Raw genomic sequence first — 20,092 nt, 5'->3', positions numbered from 1 at the left:
GGGCCCGCAGCAACTGGGCGTGTCCCGTCGAAACTGGGCGCGTCCCGCCGAAACTGGGCGCGTCCCTGCGCAACAGCGTGCGTCCCTCCGCAACAGCGCGCGTCCCTCCGCAACAGCGCGCGTCCCGCTGCAACAGAAGGGCCAAGTCCAACAGGGACACGCACTGACAGGTTCACCCCTAAGCTTTTTGCTTTTTATTGTAACTTGGTGTTAGTGATTTTTGGCTTCTGCGCACTTTACCACTGTGTCCCAGGGTAAAGTGCGTGCGTGTAGGGAGGTTGGCCTGCCCTCCCATAGGAATGCATGGGGAATGCATGGGGAATGTATGTGTCCCTGGTAGTTCCTGATGCGTGGGGAGTGCAGGGTCGAGTTTGGTAAGTGCGGTCTCGTGTGATTAAATGCTGCGCGATGATGTGTGCGGCATAAATGTGTCTAGTGCGGAAGTGCCACTTCTAGAAGTTGGCCTGTCTGTGTAATAAAGGTGCATTCCCTGTCTGGCTTGCGATTGGCTCGAGCTGGCTGGTGAGCCTGGCTCCAAGAGTCAGGATGGGTCTGCCTGGGGAGTGCAGGGTCGAGTTTGGTAAGTGCGGTCTCGTGTGATTAAATGCTGCGCGATGATGTGTGCGGCATAAATGTGTCTAGTGCGGAAGTGCCACTTCTAGAAGTTGGCCTGTCTGTGTAATAAAGGTGAATTCCCTGTCTGGCTTGCGATTGGCTCGAGCTGGCTGGTGAGCCTGGCTCCAAGAGTCAGGATGGGTCTGCCCCGGTGGTGAATAGGGAGATTGATAGCCAGATGGGTGGGAGGAGTGCACATGGGACCTGAATAGGGCTGGGCTTTCCCCACACAATGCTGGCTCCGCCCCCTGTGGAGCGACTGATGACCCTGGCCAGTGAATAGTGAGAGGGGCTGAGCACAACAGAGTGCTCCAATACCAGCTACGACTGGTTTTCCCCCTACCCTACAGACAAAGGGTTTCTGTGTATAAAAAGGGGCTGTGCCCCCATACAAAGTGTTCTGTTCCTGATCCAAGCTTGAGGGAGGCCTGCTGCTACTGGGCGTCAGGAGGACCGCCACTGGGGAATGCCTGGAGGGCACTGTTAGCTCGCCCCCTGGGCCCAGCCTTTGCCCCCCTGCCTTTCTAAAGGACTTGCCCTGGACTTTTGCGCATCTAGCATTTGGGAGCGCTGTATTTGTTCCACTAGCGCTTGGGAGCATTTTCTTTTCACTTGTGCGGTACGTGCACAGTACCGCACTGTTACCACGGGATGTGCACGTCCCGCGGTAACAGTGCACGTCCCACGGTAACAGTGCACGTCCCACAGTAACAGTGCACGTCCCGCGGTAACAGGGCACGTCCCGCGGTAACAGGGCACGTCCCGCGGTAACAGTGCACGTCCCACAGTAACAGTGCACGTCCCGCGGTAACAGGGCATGTCCCGCGGTAACAGTGCACGTCCCGCGGTAACAGTGCACGTCCCGCCGGTAACAGTGCACGTCCCGCCGGTAACAGTGCACGTCCCGCCGGTAACAGTGCACGTTCCATGGTAACAGTGCACGTCCCGCCGGTAACAGTGCACGTCCCGCCGGTAACAGTGCACGTCCCGCCGGTAACAGTGCACGTCCCGCCGGTAACAGTGCACGTCCCGCCGGTAACAGTGCACGTCCCGCCGGTAACAGTGCACGTCCCGCCGGTAACCGTGCACGTCCCGCCGGTAACCGTGCACGTCCCGCGGTAACAGTGCACGTCCCGCGGTAACAGGGCACGTCCCGCCGGTAACAGTGCACGTCCCGCCGGTAACAGTGCACGTCCCGCCGGTAACAGTGCACGTCCCGCCGGTAACAGTGCACGTCCCGCCGGTAACAGTGCACGTCCCGCCGGTAACAGTGCACGTCCCGCCGGTAACAGTGCACGTCCCGCCGGTAACAGTGCACGTCCCGCCGGTAACAGTGCACGTCCCGCCGGTAACAGTGCACGTCCCGCCGGTAACAGTGCACGTCCCGCCGGTAACAGTGCACGTTCCATGGTAACCCTGTACGTCCCGCGGTAACAGTACACGTCCCGCCGGTAACAGTGCACGTCCCGCCGGTAACAGTGCACGTCCCGCCGGTAACAGTGCACGTCCCGCCGGTAACCGCGCACGTTCCGCGGTAACAGTGCACGTTCCGCGGTAACAGTGCACGTTCCGCGGTAACAGTGCACGTTCCGCGGTAACAGTGAACACACGTATGGTACTGTCAACAGGGACATCTCAAAGATTTGAGGAGCCCAGGGCCAAATATATTTTGGGGTCCCCTGTTCCAAACAGCTTTGAATTTGTGATCCAATTTCAGCTCACATTAAAAAGAAATTAGGAAAAATGGTAATTCAAACAATCTGTTTAAGAATGATTCAAGGCTACCAGGACAGCTGGATGGCGCAGCACTGAGCGTCTCACTTACGGAACTAAAGAGAGGGACTGATGCGGTTCAGGACACATCCCTGCAGACAGGCGCCTTTGCTCTGTGTGACTTACTCCTGTCCTATCCCTCTCCTACACTTATTCCCAGTTTTTCTTCTCCTCTCTCTTTCCTCCATCCTACCAGCAAAAGGGAAGCCTGCCGAGATGTATGCCATTACCTCTATACCGTATAACCTCACGGGCGGGTAGGCAACATACATTTTTGTCTTTGTTGTATGTATATACAATCACAAAAATAAAATAAAAAAAATAATTAAATAAAAAGCTCAGTTTTTGCTTAAAATGTTGCTTTTCTGCGTTGGTCCATCAGGCTGTTTGACAGATTTGCACTTTTCTTCAAGTGTTTTTGTTTAATATTTGGTTTGCGGTATGGAAAGGCGGGTTTGTAACATTTCTCCACTAAATATATATATATATTTTAGTGGGCATTTCCGGGTACTTCCCTTAGCCCCAGTGCTTGTAAAGTGCACATGTGCCTTTTGCCAGCAGGTGGCGGTGCAGTCCGCCCTTTACCTGCAAGGATACAGACTGAGTGCAGGGCCTTGTGCAGCTTCACAGCCGCTTAACAAAGAGCCCGGAGCTGCTGAAGAGCGGGAGGGTTCCGGGGTCTCAGCGGTGAGAGGCCTTTTGTGGTCGAAGCTTGTAAACCCAGCACTTCTAACCTGCTGTGTGCCAGCACTGGGCGGAGAAGTGCTGCTTCACTTCAGGTAATCTGTTTATCAAACACACAGTAATGAGTGTAACAAAAGGCAGAGGTGGGGGGAGGGAGGGTAGACAAGGAACAGACGAGGGCAGAGGGAGCGAAAGGGAAAAGCAGCAACAGGGAGAGAAGAGATGGTCTGAAAACACAAGTACTCCCAGGAGTGCTTGGAGACCGATAAAAACAAGCATTGAAAATGCAATAAGTCTCGCCTTTGATTAAGTTAAAGCCATTTGCTTTGCTAATGGTATTGTATAACAAAATCAAATGGCTTTAACTTAATCAAAGGAGAGACCTATTGCACTTTCAATGCTGGTTTCAGAATGATAGGAGTGAACTGAAATGTTACATTTTTCTCAAGCAAAGTGAAGAAGTGAAGGAAGAGAGCGGGGGTGGGTGGGAGATGGAAACAAGGTAGAGGGGTAGAGCGACACAGGGGTCAGGCGTGGAGGGAGGGGAGACGGTACCTAGGAGAGAGAAGTACACACACACAGAAGTGGAGCGGAATAGAGGATGAGATTGAAAGCAGGGCAGAGGGAGGGCAATGTGCACACAGGGTCTGAAGTGGAACGAGATAGAGAGGGTTGAAGGAAGCAAGGGCAGAGGGGAGAGAGATACCACACAAGGAACCTTCATGTCTGCGGTGGGCATCGTTTACCTGCTTCCGCCGGCAGAAGAGCCAGCCCGCTTCGCCGCCGCTTACAACCGGGAAGCCATGGCTGAGCTGCAGAAAGTGTTTACTAGGAGCTGCTCTCACATGGGGGTCACGGTGCCAAGCAAGTCTCGCGAAATGTACAACCAGCAGAGGTTTGGGTCTCGCTCAGATTAAAGAGCCTGCGGGGGGCGCGCGCACTGCCTCCTTTCCATCCTCCCACTTAAAGCGGACGCCTGGTTTGTAGGTCAGTCCATAAGGAATGGCACGCATTAACATTTATGAATGGCATAAAAGATACAATTGTTGCACGCTAGATCTGATCAGCATGATCGCGCAATAAACAACATCCCTCAAACAGCAGAGGTTTACTTATCTGAGACGAAGCCTTTTTTAGCCGAGTTACGAAAACGCTACTTAACTTGAGAGTGAAAATTGGTTCAGTCAGCAGTACCACAAGGGCAGCCGCGTGTTTATTTTCGCATGGCACTTTCACTTAAAGTGCCATGCGAAAATAAACACGCGGCTGACTTTACCAAAGCTGAGTGAGAAGGAAAAAGTGTGTGGGGACAAATGAAGGAGAGAGTATCATGCCACCGGTAAATGATCAAATCCCGGTAAGCGGGGCCAAAAGGAGACAAGGCGGCAACAAGGAGGGACTAAGAAGTCTCCTTTTTTATAATCAGAAGCCAGCGTTTTGCATGTAAGATGACGCTAACCAATTAAAAATATAGGCGGGGCTTGAACTCCGCCTCCAAGAGCTTCACAATCTGTATTGATTCCAAGAAGCCCTTGTATGACGAGAGCAACGCATGCGCTGCTTTCGCCAGGCTGAGACCTAAAAACAGCTCCAAACAACGGGAGCAGTGGAAGGAGACAGTACTTTGCCCATGCTCTTTGGGAGGGTCAAACACAAGAAGAAAACATGTCAGAATGCCAGGACCGAATGGCAAGCAAGCAAAGGAGAACCATGCAGATGCTTGGCAACGGTTGGCTGTTAGCCTACAGATTAAAAACAACATTTTTCGAAGGGAGAGCGCATCTGCTGTTTAGCTGCAGGGACATTTGAAGTATTATGGGGGCCCAGGATCAAACATTTATTGGGGGCCCCTGTTGGGCACAGCTTTGAATTTATGATCCAGTTTCAGCTCTTTCAAGCCCTCCTTGCCCAGATCACAGCCAGTGCAGAGGCGCAGACTCCAGATATGTTTTCAGTATTGTATATCTGGGAGTGGATTGGCTGAAGGTGTTTGCAGGAAGTGTATCTGGGAGCAGATTGGCTGTGTTTATAGGCAGTGTACCTGGGAGTGGTTTGGCTGTGTTTATAGGCAGTGTAACTGGGAGTGGATTGGCTGGAGGTGCTTATTAGCAGAATATCTGGGAGCGGATTGGATGAAGGTATTTGCAGGTAGTGTATCTGGGAGTGGATTGGCTGGATGTGTTTGTAGACAGTGTATCTGGGAGCGTATTGGATGGAGGTGCTTATTAGCAGAATATCTGGGAGCGGATTGGCTGAAGGTATTTGCAGGCAGTGTATCTGAAAGTGTATTGGCTGGATATGCTTATAAGCATTGTATCTGGGAGCCGATTGGCTAGCGGTGTTTGCAGTCAGTGTATCTGGGAGCGGATTGGCTGAAGGTATTTGCAGGAAGTGTATCTGGGAGCAGATTGGCTATGTTTATAGGCAGTGTACCTGGGAGTGGATTGGCTGAAGGTGCGCATTAGCAGAATATCTGGGAGCAGATTGGCTTAAGGTATTTGCAGGTAGTGTATTTGAGAGTGGAATGGCTGGAGAGGTTTGTAGACAGTGTATCTGGGAGTGGATTGGCTAGAGGTGTTTACAGACAGTTTATCTGGGAGTGGATTAGCTGGATGTGTTTGCAGACAGTGTGTCTGGGAGTGGATTGGCTGGAGGTGTTTGCAGACAGTGTGTCTGGGGGCAGATTGGCTGGAGGTGTTTGCAGACAGTGTGTCTGAGAGAGGATTGGCTGGAGGTGTTTGCAGTCAGTGTATCTGGGAGCGGATTGGCTGGAGGTGTTTGCAGTCAGTGTATCTGGGAGCGGATTGGCTGGAGGTGTTTGCAGACAGTATATCTGGGAGCAGATTGGCTGGAGGTGTTTGCAGACAGTATGTCTGGGAGCGGATTGGCTGGAGGGGTTTGCAGACAGTATATCTGAAAGCGTATTGGCTGGAGGTGTTTGCAGACAGTATATCTGAAAGCGTATTGGCTGGAGGTGTTTGCAGACAGTACATCTGGGAGCGGATTGGCTGGAGGTGTTTGCAGACTGTCGGAGAGTTGATTGGCTGGAGGTGTTTATAGACTGGGAGTGGATTGGCTGGAAGTGTTTGCAGACAGTGTATCTGGGAGCGGATTGGCTGGAGGTGTTTGCAGACTGTCGGAGAGTTGATTGGCTGGAGGTGTTTATAGACTGTCTGGGAGTCGATTGGCTGGAAGTGTTTGCAGACAGTGTATCTGGGAGCGGATTGGCTGGAGGTGTTTGCAGACAGTGTATCTGGGAGCGGATTGGCTGGAGGTGTTTGCAGACAGTATATCTGGGAGCGGATTGGCTGGAGGTGTTTGCAGACAGTGTATCTGGGTGCGGATTGATTACAAAGGCACAGAAGTGTGATCTTACTCTTCGTCGTCCTTCAGTGTCTGATTTTTCCGCTGCTGTTTGCAGATCATTACGACAGTGGCAATAACAGCAATGCCCACAATGGCTGCGATGATCCCGCCGATGATCCCACCTGTGGCTCCGGCTCCTGCGGTGTTCGGAGTCTCTGAGGAATGGAAAAGACAAAATGAAGACAGCTTAGTGTGGACCCCCACAGTCTCATTACTCGAATCAGAGACCCCACAGAGTTATTACTGGAGTCCAGGGACCCCTCCCCCTGATGGAGCAAGGATTCGAAATGAATCATGCTCGGAACAATCTTCTCCCATAAAACGTTAATATTAAGTATTAATAATGGTTTGTCGTGCTATTCTTACATCAAAAATCCATATTCCGTAGTCAGAGGGAAGCTTGGATATGTGTTTTACTAACAAATATCCCGACTGGGATTAAAGGTGGCTGCTAAACGCGGGAATTGAATTGCGCCTGTGCAGGGTGCGTGACAACATAATGCTTGGAGGGAAAAGCTTGCTTCTGCGCAGTAGTGATAAAAACGGCTGCTTAGAAACTCATGTGCTAAGCATCTGCTTTTCCAGAATTAACATTAGCTATATACTAAATGCTAATGCAAATATAGTTAAAATAAGTAAATGGGAATAGTGTAGAAGTAAGTGGTATACAGTAAAATCATTTTATTTTTAAATTAATATTTGTTTTCTTTGACTTTTCTAAATAGTTCGTATTTAGGCCTGGAAGGGGTAATGGAGTCTGAAGCACGTGCAGGACAGGCACAACACCCCTCTTACACGTACGGACAGGCACAACACCCCTCCGACATGTACAGGACGAGCACAACACCCTCTTACATGTACAGGACGTGCTCGACACCCCTCTTGGACGTACAGGACGGGCACAACACCCCTCTTGCACGTACAGGACGGGCACAACACCCCTCTTGCACGTACAGGACGGGCATAACACCCCTCTTGCACGTACAGGACGGGCACAATGAATGAATGAATGAATGTTGGATTTGTAGAGCGCATGGTTACCCGGAGGCGTCCCAGCACTGTACCACTGGGGAACCCGTCCTGGCTTTTCCTGTGAGATGGTATCTTTACTGGGCATCCCCGGCGGTGAAGGGGCCGGAGTGGAGATTAAGCAGGCTATTGCCCAGAGTTGCAGCGTGGGACCCCATGGTTAGAGTGGCACCGAGGCGAGATTTATCGAGCCCGCTGACATTGGTCCTGCACCCGGCCGCGTCGGGAATTGAATCCTGGTCCCGGGCCGACCTCTGCCTCCGGGTCTGCTGCCTCTAACCGTTGAGCCACACTTCTCCACAATACCCCTCATACACGTACGGATGGGCACAACACCCTCTTACATGTACAGGACGTGCATGACATCCCTCCTACACGTACAGGATGGGCACAACACCCCCTCTTGCAGGTACAGGACGGGCACAACACCCCTCTTGAAGCGTACAGGACAGGCACAACACCCCTCTTACATGTACAAGATGGGCACCACACCCCTCTTGCACTTACAGGATGGGCACCACACCCCTCTTGCACTTACAGGATGGGCACAACACCCCTCTTACTTGTACAGGACGGGCACAACACCCCTCTTACACCTACAGGACTGGGTGTGCTCGGTGTCCGTTCCTCCTAAAAGCATCCCGTCCATGTCACTTCGGTCAAGCCCCGCCCACAGCAGCTCCATGGTCACTTGGAGCCGTGCACAAAAGAAACAAACGTGTGCGCCAGCTGGATGAGCGCGCATGGTCATGCCGCATACGTTGAAAGGTTGGTGCTAAAACTGCTTTCTTGATAAAGTTTTACCACAGCAGTGACATGGTTCAAACATCTGGGGCCGCATTACATAAGGTGCCCTGAGGGCGCAACAGGCGTTTACACCCTCTTTGGGAGCTCCCCGGGCACTTTGGCACTATAGAAGGGGGCGCAAATGCTTGTGCGTCCCCTTCTATAACACGAATAGCGCTGGCGCACTTAATGCGCCAGCGCTACCTTCAGAGGGCGTTTCCTCATTTGCATAGGGGAGTGCCGTATGTAAATAAGGGAATCCCTTTGACTCTGCGCCCGCGCCATATTACAGATGTGGTGCAGAGTCAAAGCAGCCCTGAGGGGGAGCACTGTCAGGGCGCCTCCTGACAGCAGCCCCCTGTAGGAGGTAAAGGGGGTCCCTGGACCCCCCAGACCTCCCATTTGAAAATGCAAGCGGTGCAGTCACTGGCTGCACCCGCCAGCAAGGGGGTCTCTAATCCCCTTTGAAACTGCAAACGGTGCAGTCACTGGCTGCACCCGCCTGCAAGGGGGTCTCTATCCCCTTTGAAACTGCAGGCGGTGCAGTCACTGGCTGCACCCGCCTGCAAGGGGGTCTCTATCCCCTTTGAAACTGCAGGCGGTGCAGTCACTGGCTGCACCCGCCTGCAAGGGGGTCTCTAATCCCCTTTGAAACTGCAGGCGGTGCAGTCACTGGCTGCACTCGCCTGCAAGGGGGTCTCTTATCCCCTTTGAAACTGCAGGCGGTGCAGTCACTGGCTGCACCCGCCTGCAAGGGGGTCTCTATCCCCTTTGAAACTGCAGGCGGTGCAGTCACTGGCTGCACCCGCCTGCAAGGGGGTCTCTATCCCCTTTGAAACTGCAGGCGGTGCAGTCACTGGCTGCACCCGCCTGCAAGGGGGTCTCTATCCCCTTTGAAACTGCAGGCGGTGCAGTCACTGGCTGCACCCGCCTGCAAGGGTGTCTCTAATTCCCTTTGAAACTGCAGGCGGTGCAGTCACTGGCTGCACCCGCCTGCAAGGGGGTCTCTATCCCCTTTGAAACTGCAGGCGGTGCAGTCACTGGCTGCACCCGCCTGCAAGGGGGTCTCTATCCCCTTTGAAACTGCAGGCGGTGCAGTCACTGGCTGCACCCGCCTGCAAGGGGGTCTCTATCCCCTTTGAAACTGCAGGCGGTGCAGTCACTGGCTGCACCCGCCTGCAAGGGGGTCTCTAATCCCCTTTGAAACTGCAGGCGGGTGCCGTCTGCACTGTGCAAACATGGAGAGGCTGCTCCGTGTTTTCACATGAATGCGCTGCCCTAGGACAGCGCGAGGTCGCGGCTCCCCTGGGGGCAGCGTATTCACTATAATGGGGTGCATTAGCATGGTTTGCGCCTGGTGCAAATTTTCAAAGGAGCGCCGGGCGCAAACAATGCCAATACATAATCCGGCCCTAATGTTACCTCTAGACCAGAGGTCTTCAATCTGTGGGGTGCGACCCCCAGGGGGGCCGTGGACCCCATTCCCCAGGGTCACTTGTGCCTACAACTGAAAATGTCTGCTTTCCTTTTGAAAAAAGACAGGTGTCCTGGGGTGGCTAATTTAGATCGTTATCGGACGAAGTTACATCAATTGAGTGTCTTGTGTGTGAAAAGCAGTCATGCCAGGGTGCCACTCGCCTGAATGAAATGCAAACGTGCCTTTAGTTCATCTGCAAGTGTAAAGGGCGCTTGGAAGCGGGTTCGGACTTTAATTGATGCAACCGCTCCAAGCTGCGGGATGACAGATTTGTTTTTTGAGTGGTAGCGCAAAGAGTTAACTGGGCTGTGATGTGTGGGCTTTTAAATGTAACTGCATTTGCACAGCTCTTAGTCCCCCATAAGAGGTGTTGAAGGGACAGTTATGTAAAAAAAACCTAATTTGAATTACATGCACACTTGAATGACTAAAATCTACATTTTGGAAGCACAATTTTAACGTAAAACATTTTGCGCATTTTGTAGCAGTCTATATTACACCGTGTGTAGTGCAAGTATAAAAGAATGACTTACATATTCACAGTGCTTTCCGTCGCATGCTGTGACCTCGTAGCACTAGAAATACACGTCACTATTCACCACCGCACCAATCAAGATTTAATTCTGTGCCGTTCGGGTTACTCACAGACTCTGAATGTACAACTTCTAACCATGTATATTCAATTTACGCTGCCCATTATTTTATATGTGGTAATCTGAAGGTGAACGACCGAAACAAACCTGCAGAATATTCTGCTGCTTATTTACGAGAGGCGTGCATCGCCAGGGCATCTCTTTTTTTGAGGCTCCGGTAGCACAGGCGTCTCAACCATTCCTACGAGGTGGTGCAAAGCCACCTGCAACGCTGTACATGGCGTCCTAGATATAAGACATAGAAGCGCAGGTGACTGCGTTGCCTTACTCTGCGTCATGGAGGGGTTCCATGGGCTTTGTTTGGGGTTCCCACGCAACAACCATGGACTTTGATGCTGAGCCATATTAACAAAATCAAGTAAACCCGGGGCAGCTCTAAAAGCAGACGCCTCCCCAGCAGAGGCAGAACACGGAGAAAGGTTTTCATTTCTCCCCATGTTTTCCTCTTTCCATGTGCGCTGCATTCTACAGCTCGCGTAGAATGAGGAAAGCGCCTCTTGGGGTTGTTTTTGGGAAGGAAGGTGCCCCTTTCTGCACAAAAACAATCCTTGCTGTGTTGGTGCTGGGCAGCAAATTCTGCACCAACACAAGGCAAAAGGACAGGAATGCACGTATTTCATAAATACAGCACATTCTGCCCTTTCACTTTGGCCTAGGGCACCGCAGCAGGAAGACTGACAACGCGGCGCTACGCCAGTCCCTTATAACTGAGGACCTTTGATTTTATCTACACCTTTGACCACACCCCCACACTCACTCACCTTTGGTTTTCTACACACGATTTAATATCTTTTCCCCACCGTAAAAGTTATTTGCTGTGGGCTTTGGGGGTGTTTATGGTGGTCGATAGTGGTCAATGATGAGGAGTACTGGGGTTTATAAATGTTTGTCAGAAGGGGGTCCTTATGCCTTAAAAAGTTTGACAAGGGGGTCTCGGCATCAAAAAGACCTATGCTCTAGACAGAGGCAAGTACACAAATAAAAAACCTGTCGCAATTACACAGGGGAAGTAGTGATGGAGGGCAGGGCGAGCTGCACCGACCTATGTCGTGAACATTAACAGTAAAAGTGCAGCGAGAGGAAATGCCGTAAGTGGGGAAATCCGGTACAGTGCACGTCTGCACGTTCATGAGCAGCACCAAAGGCTGAAAGGGTACCAGTGGTAAGAGTCGTGCTCGGAGGCCAGGGCGCAGCTGTGGAGGAGGTGGTGCGGCATGGTGGTACTCATGAAGGATTAACGACAAGCATAGGCCCTGGTGAACGGAGGCGGAATCACAGCCTTGAACTGTATGGAGCTAAAGAGCGGCAGGCAGGTAATGCCAGATAGATGCCCGGCCGGGTAGGACCCCGGAGTGAAGCGGTGTTAAAGGGCCTTTATAGCTATGCGAGAATGGGCGACATTGGAAGAAGAGAAGTACAGATACTTGGCCTCAGCGGTATCGAGGAGACAAGCAGACGCGGTCCAGCGTAAAGGACGGCAAAGCGCTTGCTGAAGAAAGAAAAGAAACCTGTTGCGACAGGCTGGCATGCGTCCCGAGGCACACATGATGGTTCAAGTTAGCAGCCACACCTTGAATAACAAACGTGAACATTACTGGAACGTGTCCCGGAACGTAGAAGTGCCCGTGTGTTTGCCAGCGGGAGGGTGGGGAGGCGAGAGGCCTGTGTTTCTCCTTTAAAACAATGCAGCATTTATTAAAACACATAACAAAAACACCACGTGCCCAGAAAAGGGAGAGGAGGGACGAGGGAGGTGGTCAACACAGACTACGGGTGGGGGCTGAGAGCAAAGGCAAGACGGACAACAGGCAGCGCTCGGAGAGAGGAGCGGAGCTCGGGACACGCAGGAAACGAAGAAAAGAAGCCGAGGCAAAGAAAAAAAAAAACAGTGCTCCGACAATATAAATGGCTGTTAGAAATGGGATTTTTGGCAGGCTAGGGCATGTGTCAAAGCCAGGCAGAAACCACCACTCTAGTTGGGATGAGGGAGTTACACTCCTAAAAAACCCTGCTCACCCCCTTGGTAGCTTGGCACCAGCAGCCAGGCTCATCTTAGAGGCAGGGTGTAAAGCATTTGCACATAACCAACAGCGATACAGTGTAAGCACTACAAAAGGACATCACACCAGTTTAGAGAAATATCCAATATTTTTACATACTTAAGACAAGACCAACAACGATTGCTTTGTGATTCCGCTCGAGGTCCCTTCGCGATCCCTGGTCCGTTGGCCTGTAGGTCCCTGTGAAGGTAATTGACTTTTCTTGGGCTTCCCTGGTTGCTCCAGAAGTACCTGGACTCCCCATAGCTTGGAGAGTCTCCTAAATCTCCGTAACTTGCTTCCTCTGCAAGCGTGGGTTGCATTTGCCAAGGCTTGTTGGTGTTGAATCCTGACACGGACCCCTCAGCACTCTACATCCTTCGTGGGACAGCTCAGCTCCAGACTTTGGTCGCTGTCGACGTCTCTGGTCCCAGAGGCTGCAGAGTCAAGCATCCTATCTTCACACCTGAAGCACCCATCGGTGGGCATTCGTCTACAGAGCCCCTGGTCACCATAAAGTGATCCAGACTCAGTCCCCTCTGCTTTCAGGTTCTTCTCACATCGGAACCAGGCTTGGATTCCACTGGACACGTAATCTTCCCGGCAGCAGCACTTCTTCACATCACGCCATTGAAAATTACGAGGGTTCCCGACAACACTTGACCCCTATGCACCAAGCTCCTCTGGGATAGGTAACACAAGTACCTCGGTACTCACAAGGGTGCTGGCCTTAGAGCCTTCTATGTTCCAAAGGGTTTGCTTTAAGTCCTCTCCGAAGTGTCCTTAAACTGCAATTTTCCAACCGTGATTTTCCCATAGAGTTGTACGGAGCCTGCGCCCGTGTTCTCACACTGCACCCGTCGAACAAGTTACTTACCTTCGGTAACGATATATCTGTAAGAAACATTAGTTAGTATTAGATTCCTTACCTTAGAATAACCCCAGGCGTCAGTCTGGATCCGGAAACTTTTGCGTAGCAGTACCCCTGCGCGTCGGTAGGCGTCGTCTGCAGGCGTCCCCTGTGGCTCCGCGTCAGTCGTCAGCGTCGTGCGCCGTGATGACGTCGCTGGAGTATATAGACGCCGCCTCCGCGCGCTGACGTCAGTTCTTTGTACACAGCTTTTCCACGCCAGAACACGCAGAGCCGTGTGAGAACCAACACTTGTGCCATTTTGAAACTAGGGCCCTGAAAGGGATGTCCTTAACCCTAGGTATCAGTTCGCAGAACGGGGAGGATGGGTGGGTTCGGTAAGGAATCTAATACTAACTAATGTTTCTTACAGATATATCGTTACCGAAGGTAAGTAACTTGTTCATCTGAAAGAAACACGTTAGTATTAGATTCCTTACCTTAGAATAGATACATCAGCAATACCAATCCCGGTGGTGGGTCTGCGAACCAATGATCACACCAGAAAGTCTTGGAGGACAGAACGGCCAAAGAAGCCATCCCTCCGGACTTGACCGTCCAGGCAGTAGTGCCTCGCAAAAGTGTGCAGCGAGGCCCACGTAGCCGCCTGACAAATGTCCTGCAAGGGGACTCCCCGGCCCAGGGCAGTAGTAGCCGCCGTGGCCCGAGTGGAATGGGCCCTCAGCCCAACAGGAGGCTCCTTCCGAGCCAAAGAGTAGCACGCTTTGATGCACAGAACGACCCACCGAGAGATGGTCCGTTTATGTACCGCCCGTCCGTTTATGTACCGCCCGTCCCTTCTTCGCACCCACGTAGCCAACAAACAGTTGGTCATCCACCCGGAACTGGCGTGTGCGATCCACATAAAATGAAAGCGCACGTTTTGGGTCCAGACGATGGAGCTGCTCTTCATCCTTCGAAGGATGCGGAGGCGGTAAGAAGGAGGGGAGGGTGATGGACTGCCCGATGTGAAAAGCAGAAACTACTTTGGGCAGGAAAGAAGGTCTAGTCCTGAGAACCACCTTGTCAGGATGAATGGACAGGAAAGGAGGTTGGGCAGAAAGAGCCTGGAGCTCACTCACTCTCCTGGCAGAGGTGATGGCAACCAGGAAAGCCGTCTTTAAAGTCAGGAGACGGAGAGGACAAGAATGAAGGGGCTCAAAGGGAGCACACATCAAAAAGGTTAGAACCATGTTCAAGTCCCACTGAGGCATCACAAACGGAACAGGTGGATACATGTGTGTGATGCCCTTCAAGAATCTCGTTACAATTGGGGACTTGAACAAAGAAGGCTGATCAGGAAGCCTCAGATAGGCTGAAAGGGCCGAAAGGTAGCCCTTGATAGTGCCCAGAGCAGAGCCCTGCTGGGCAAGAGAGAGAAGAAACAGAAGAACCTCGGAAAGAGGGGCAGAAAGAGGGTCCACAGCCTTTGCTGTGCACCATGCCACAAATCTGTTCCACCGACAGGCGTATACCGACTTTGTGGAGGGACGCCTGGCTGCCAGAATTACATCACAGACTTCAGGAGGCAAGTCAAATGGCCTCAACTGCCGCCGCTCAATCTCCAAGCATGGAGGTGGAGACTGGACAGGTTCGGGTGGAGGACCGTCCCCTGCTGCTGCGACAGAAGGTTTTCCTGAAGGGGCAGGCGGATCGGGGGACCGACTGACATGCTGAGTAGCTCGGGATACCAGTACTTTCGAGCCCAGTCCGGAGCCACAAGGATGACTTGGGCCCGGTCGCGCCTGATCTTCTTCAGCACTCTGGGCAGAAGTGGTATAGGCGGAAAGGCGTATAACAGACCGCAACTCCACTCGCGCCGAAAGGCGTCGCCGTGCGAGTGCTGTCTTGGAAACTCCAACGCGCAGAACTGATGACATTGCGCGTTCTCTTCTGTGGCGAATAGATCTAACCAAGGCTCTCCCCATTGCAGAAAGAGGCCTCGCGCCACGTCCGAGTTCAGACGCCATTCGTGATCCATCGAGCACCGACGGCTGAGTTCGTCCGCCCTGGCGTTCAGAGAACCTGCCAGGTGTTGAACGGTCAAAGTCACGCCCTGATGTTCCAGCCACTGCCAGAGGCGCAGAGCCTCCTGGCAAAGGGTCCACGACCCCACCCCGCCCTGTTTGTTGCAGTACCACATGGCGGTGGTGTTGTCTGTGAACACCTGCACTACACTCCCATTGACAAAGGGGAGGAATGCCTTCAGTGCTAGACGAATCGCCCGCAGCTCCAACAGGTTGATATGGAGCCGGGACTCCGCCGGAGACCAGATGCCTCTGATCTCTGCCTCTCCCAAGTGGCCACCCCAGCCCTGGAGGGACGCGTCCGTCACAACAACGTGCTCCGGTTGGGGAAGGGAGAGGGATCTGCCTCTGACCCAATCGCGGTCCGTAAGCCACCACTGCAGTTGTCTCGCAGTGCCCTCCGAGATCAAGACGTGGTCGGACAAGTTGCCCTGATGCTGGGCCCACTGAAACTTCAGGTCCCACTGCAGAGCCCGCATCCGCCACCGGACGTGATGCACCAGAAGGATGCAGGAAGCCATCAGCCCCAGCAGCCGCAGCGTCAACCTGACCGAAACCCGGGATAGCGGCTGAAAGATGGGAATCAAAGCCTGTATATCCCGGACCCGCCGTTCCGGAGGATAAACCCGAAACTGCGCCGAGTCCAGAACCGCTCCGATGAAAAGGAGCTTTTGAGAGGGACACAGGTGTGATTTCGGCACATTGATGGAGAACCCCAGGCCGTGCAAGAGGTCTGCCGTCATCTGAAGGTGGTGGACGACTGTCTGGGGCGAGCCCGCCTTCAACAACCAGTCGTCTAGGTAGGGGAAGACTGAAACCCCTAACCTGCGCAGATGGGCTGCGACCACCGCCATCACCTTTGTGAACACCCGTGGGGCGCTGGTAAGGCCGAAGGGGAGCACGATAAACTGAAAGTGCTCCTGGCCTACCGTGAACCGCAGGTAACGCCGGTGGGCCGGCAGGACAGGGATGTGAAAATACGCATCCTGCAAGTCCAACGCTACCATCCAGTCTTGCGGGTCTAGAGCAGCCAAGACCTGAGCTAATGTCAACATCTTGAACTTCTCCTTCCGGAGGAAGCCGTTGACGTTCCGTAGATCCAAGATAGGACGTAGGCCCCCTTTGTCCTTCTTGGGCACCAGAAAGTAGTGGGAATAGCAACCACGCCCTACTTCTGGCCCAGGAACGCGCTCGATGGCCCCCTTGGCCAAGAGGGCCGTAACTTCCTCCTGCAGAAGCGTCAAGTGGTCCCCCGACACACGGTGGTTCTGCGGTGGCATGGCTGGAGGAGTGGTCTCGAAGGGGAGGGAGTAGCCCCTTCGGACGAGTTGCAGCACCCACCTGTCCGATGTGATTGTGCGCCAGCGGGCGTGGTGATGGCGAACCCTGCCACCCACTGGCGTCACATGGGCCTGAAAGCACGGACTAGGAGGATTTGGAGGCAGATGCTGCGGGGGGAGGTGTGGCCTGACCCCGCCGTTGACCCCGACCGCCTCCACGGCGGTTTCCACGGCCGCCACCGCATTGGAAAGATTGTTGCGGCGAGTGGCTGGCAGCACGTGTGGGGACGCCCCTTCCTTGGCCACGAAAGGAGCGAAACGAACCCGTTTGCTGGCGCTGGGTCGAGAGACCCAAGGACTTGGCCGTGACCCTGGAGTCCTTGAAGCGTTCCAGCGCGTGGTCCGCCTTGTCACCAAACAGGCGACAGCCATCGAACGGCATGTCCATCAAGGCATTCTGGACATCTGCCGAAAAGTTGTTGAATCTCAGCCAGGCGTGGCGACGAATCGCCACCGTCGTGAACATCGCTCTGCCTAGCGAGTCGGTCGTATCAAGACCACACCGTATGGAATATTTTGCTGCATCTCGGCCCTCAGCCACAGCCTTGCCCGCACCTCCATGGGGCATTCTGGCAGCAGTTCCGCGACCGTATCCCACACAGAGTGGGTGTAGCGGCCCAAGAGGTAAGCGGTGTTGCAAGACCGCAGTCCCAAACTCAGGGACGAGAAGACCTTCTTGCCATACTGGTCATACCTCTTAGATTCCCGGTCGGGCGGGGCCGACGGGAATGCGGTTTGGGAGGTTGAGGCCTGGATCACCAGACTCTCAGGGGTGGGATGGGTGGACAGGAACTTGGGGTCGTCCGGACAAGGACAGTGGCGTCTGGCCACGTTCCAATCAACAGGCGAACCTGAAGAGGGCCTGGACCACGTGCCCAACAGAACGTCTGACAAGGCTTCGTTAAACGGCAGCAGTGGCTCCTGTGGGCATGACTGCGGTTTGAAGACCTCAGTGAGGATGTTAGGCCTCACGGCCGCGACGGGGAGCTCAAGGTGTAAGGCCTTGGCAGCCCTCATCAACACCACTGAATAAGCAGCTCCCTCCTCCAATGCCACGGAAGGAGGAGAGACAAAGCCAGGGTTAGGAGAGTCGTCCAGACCACTGGCATCCCCCAAATCACCTGTCCAGTCCGCGTCATACTGGCACTCACGTGACAGAGGGTCCTCAGACCCCTCCCAACCTTCCCCGTACTCTTCATCATCTCCATATTCGGAGTCAACGATGTAGACCGGCTCCTCGGGGTTCACAGGCCCCATCGGCGTTGAGCCCGACGTCGGTTCGACTCCGCGTCCGGATTCGGGGAGGGTATGGGGACGGCGCCGCAGGAGAACCGGCGCCGCGCGGGGGCGGCGTCGGGGGTAACCCTGATGGAATCGGCGCCGGAGCGGCCGTCTTACCACTCGGCGTCGATCCCGAAGGCCCTTGCGGCGCCGGGGTCGGAGCCGTCGGCGGCACCGGGGCCGGAGCACCCGATGGCGCCGAGGCAGGGACACCCGAACCTCTAGGGCCCCCAGACGGTAGCACTGGGCCCGAAGGCGCCGTAGGCCCCGTCGGAGAAGTGAGCGCCCTCATGGCCATGAGGAACGTCTCAATCTCCTCAGGCGTCGCACCTTGCCCAGGGACCGGAGGGTATGGAGCAGGCCGCGCCGGCGACTCTCGCGGAGCCGCGGGGTTGGGGTCACCCGAACCCCCGGCCGCGTCGTGCGAGCGTCGGGGGGAGTCGGGGGTACGATGACGACGCCCCGACTTCTTGTGTTTCTTACCTGAAGAGCCCGACGAATGGTGACTACTTCCGGAGCGTCCGGCGCGGCTCCGCGACCGCTCCCTCGAACGCTCCCTGATACCCCGGCCAGACCGAGACCACTCCCGACGCGGGGCCGACACCCGGAGCTCGAGTAGCTTGCAGGACCGCTCCCGCCTAGCCTTATTAGTCAGAGCCCGGCAATCGACGCAGGCGTCCACGTCGTGGTCGGGGCCCAGGCACCGGAGGCAGAGTCGGTGATGGTCCGTGACCGACATCGTGCGGTCACAACCGTCACAATTCTTGAAACCGGGCATCCTACCAGGCACCAAAAAGATATAGAAAGTTGACAAAACTTGGTCAAAAGACCGGAGTACTGCTCTTCGGATCTGCGCTTACTGGCGCGGAAAAAAGAAGAACCGACGTCAGCGCGCGGAGGCGGCGTCTATATACTCCAGCGACGTCATCACGGCGCACGACGCAGACGACGGACACGGAGCCACAGGGGACGCCTGCAGACGACGCCTACCGACGCGCAGGGGTACTGCTACGCAAAAGTTTCCGGATCCAGACTGACGCCTGGGGTTATTCTAAGGTAAGGAATCTAATACTAACGTGTTTCTTTCAGATCTCCGTGGGTCCCCTGTGTCACTCCTTTGGGTGCTTCCTTGGGGTTCCAGCGATTCTACGTGCTCTGGGCACTGTGTCTATGGAAGTCGTCATTGTTATACAATTTTTTTAGTATATGGTTCGGTCTCCCCTTGGAGCCCGCTGTGTATTGTGCTATTGACTGTTGTTCTATTGATTAAGTAATGTGTGCTTTGTTATAAATACATATTTATATATTAACACCTAATGTGGTTCTCCTTTCATTTGGTCATTCAGGAGGTTACAATCTGGTAAAACAAGCTGCTTTACATTCCTTCAAGACTTAGCCTGAAGGCTGCTCTCTACAACTACCACTAGGACAGCTTTCAATAAAGGTGGTCTTTCACCTAATCACCATAAGGGTTGTTTGGATTGGTACAGGGTGCCCACTAGAATACTGGACAGCATATGCCAGGCCAACTTCTCACAACCCCCTCCCACTGAAGTTTGGAATAATAGGGGGTGTACCCACCCTAAGGAAGGGACCCATTGGTCCCAACCTGCACAGCACTGTAAACCCCCCTAAATGTAAGTATTTAGAGGTGACCCTGAACCTTGCCTCCTCAGATTCGTGGAAGAAAGAAGAGCCGAAGAGTTGTGCTGAACAAGGAAGAAGAGGACACCAACTTCTTTGGCCCCAGCCCAACCTGCCTGTCCCAACTCCGACCTACCTACAGCGGAAACCCTGGAGTGTCCAGCAGCCCTCAGTCTGAAGGAACTGCCCTGCACTCACCTTATCTCCCATGAGCACCGGATTTCCTCAACAAAGATTCACCCACAGAATCTGGATTCAGGCGGCTTGCGCTTTTGCACTACTCTGCACCAGATGCCCATGGCCTGCGAGAGTGGCTCAACACCATGAGGAGGTATCCCCAGTGATCCCGACCTGGGATCTGGTGCTTCCCACCCTCGCTTCAAGCAGAGGTCCACAACCTCAACCTGAAGCCCCCCCACCTCGACCGGAGCTGGTAAGATGACCAAACGCAAAAAGACATCTGCACCC

General features: G+C 53.9%; 1 protein-coding gene across 3 annotated transcripts in view; it reads right to left on the bottom strand.

The window, feature by feature from the left end:
• Positions 1–20,092, bottom strand: part of LOC147706651 (nectin-2-like) — a 205,591-nt gene that overhangs the window by 50,356 nt on the left and 135,143 nt on the right. For all 3 annotated transcript variants that reach the window (XR_015297682.1, XM_086933151.1, XM_086933153.1), the window contains exon 6: positions 6,449–6,593. Coding sequence is in view for 2 of the 3 variants with exons in the window: in XM_086933151.1 (XP_086789277.1) it covers positions 6,449–6,593 (145 nt within the window). In the remaining variant the exon portion in view is untranslated. The remainder of the gene's footprint in view (positions 1–6,448; positions 6,594–20,092) is intronic.

This window comes from Lissotriton vulgaris, chromosome 7 (genome assembly GCF_964263255.1).
Source record: "Lissotriton vulgaris chromosome 7, aLisVul1.2, whole genome shotgun sequence".
Taxonomy (NCBI): domain Eukaryota; kingdom Metazoa; phylum Chordata; class Amphibia; order Caudata; family Salamandridae; genus Lissotriton; species Lissotriton vulgaris.
The sequence above is the reverse complement of the archived record's forward strand: the minus strand, read 5'-3'. Positions and strand labels throughout refer to the sequence as shown.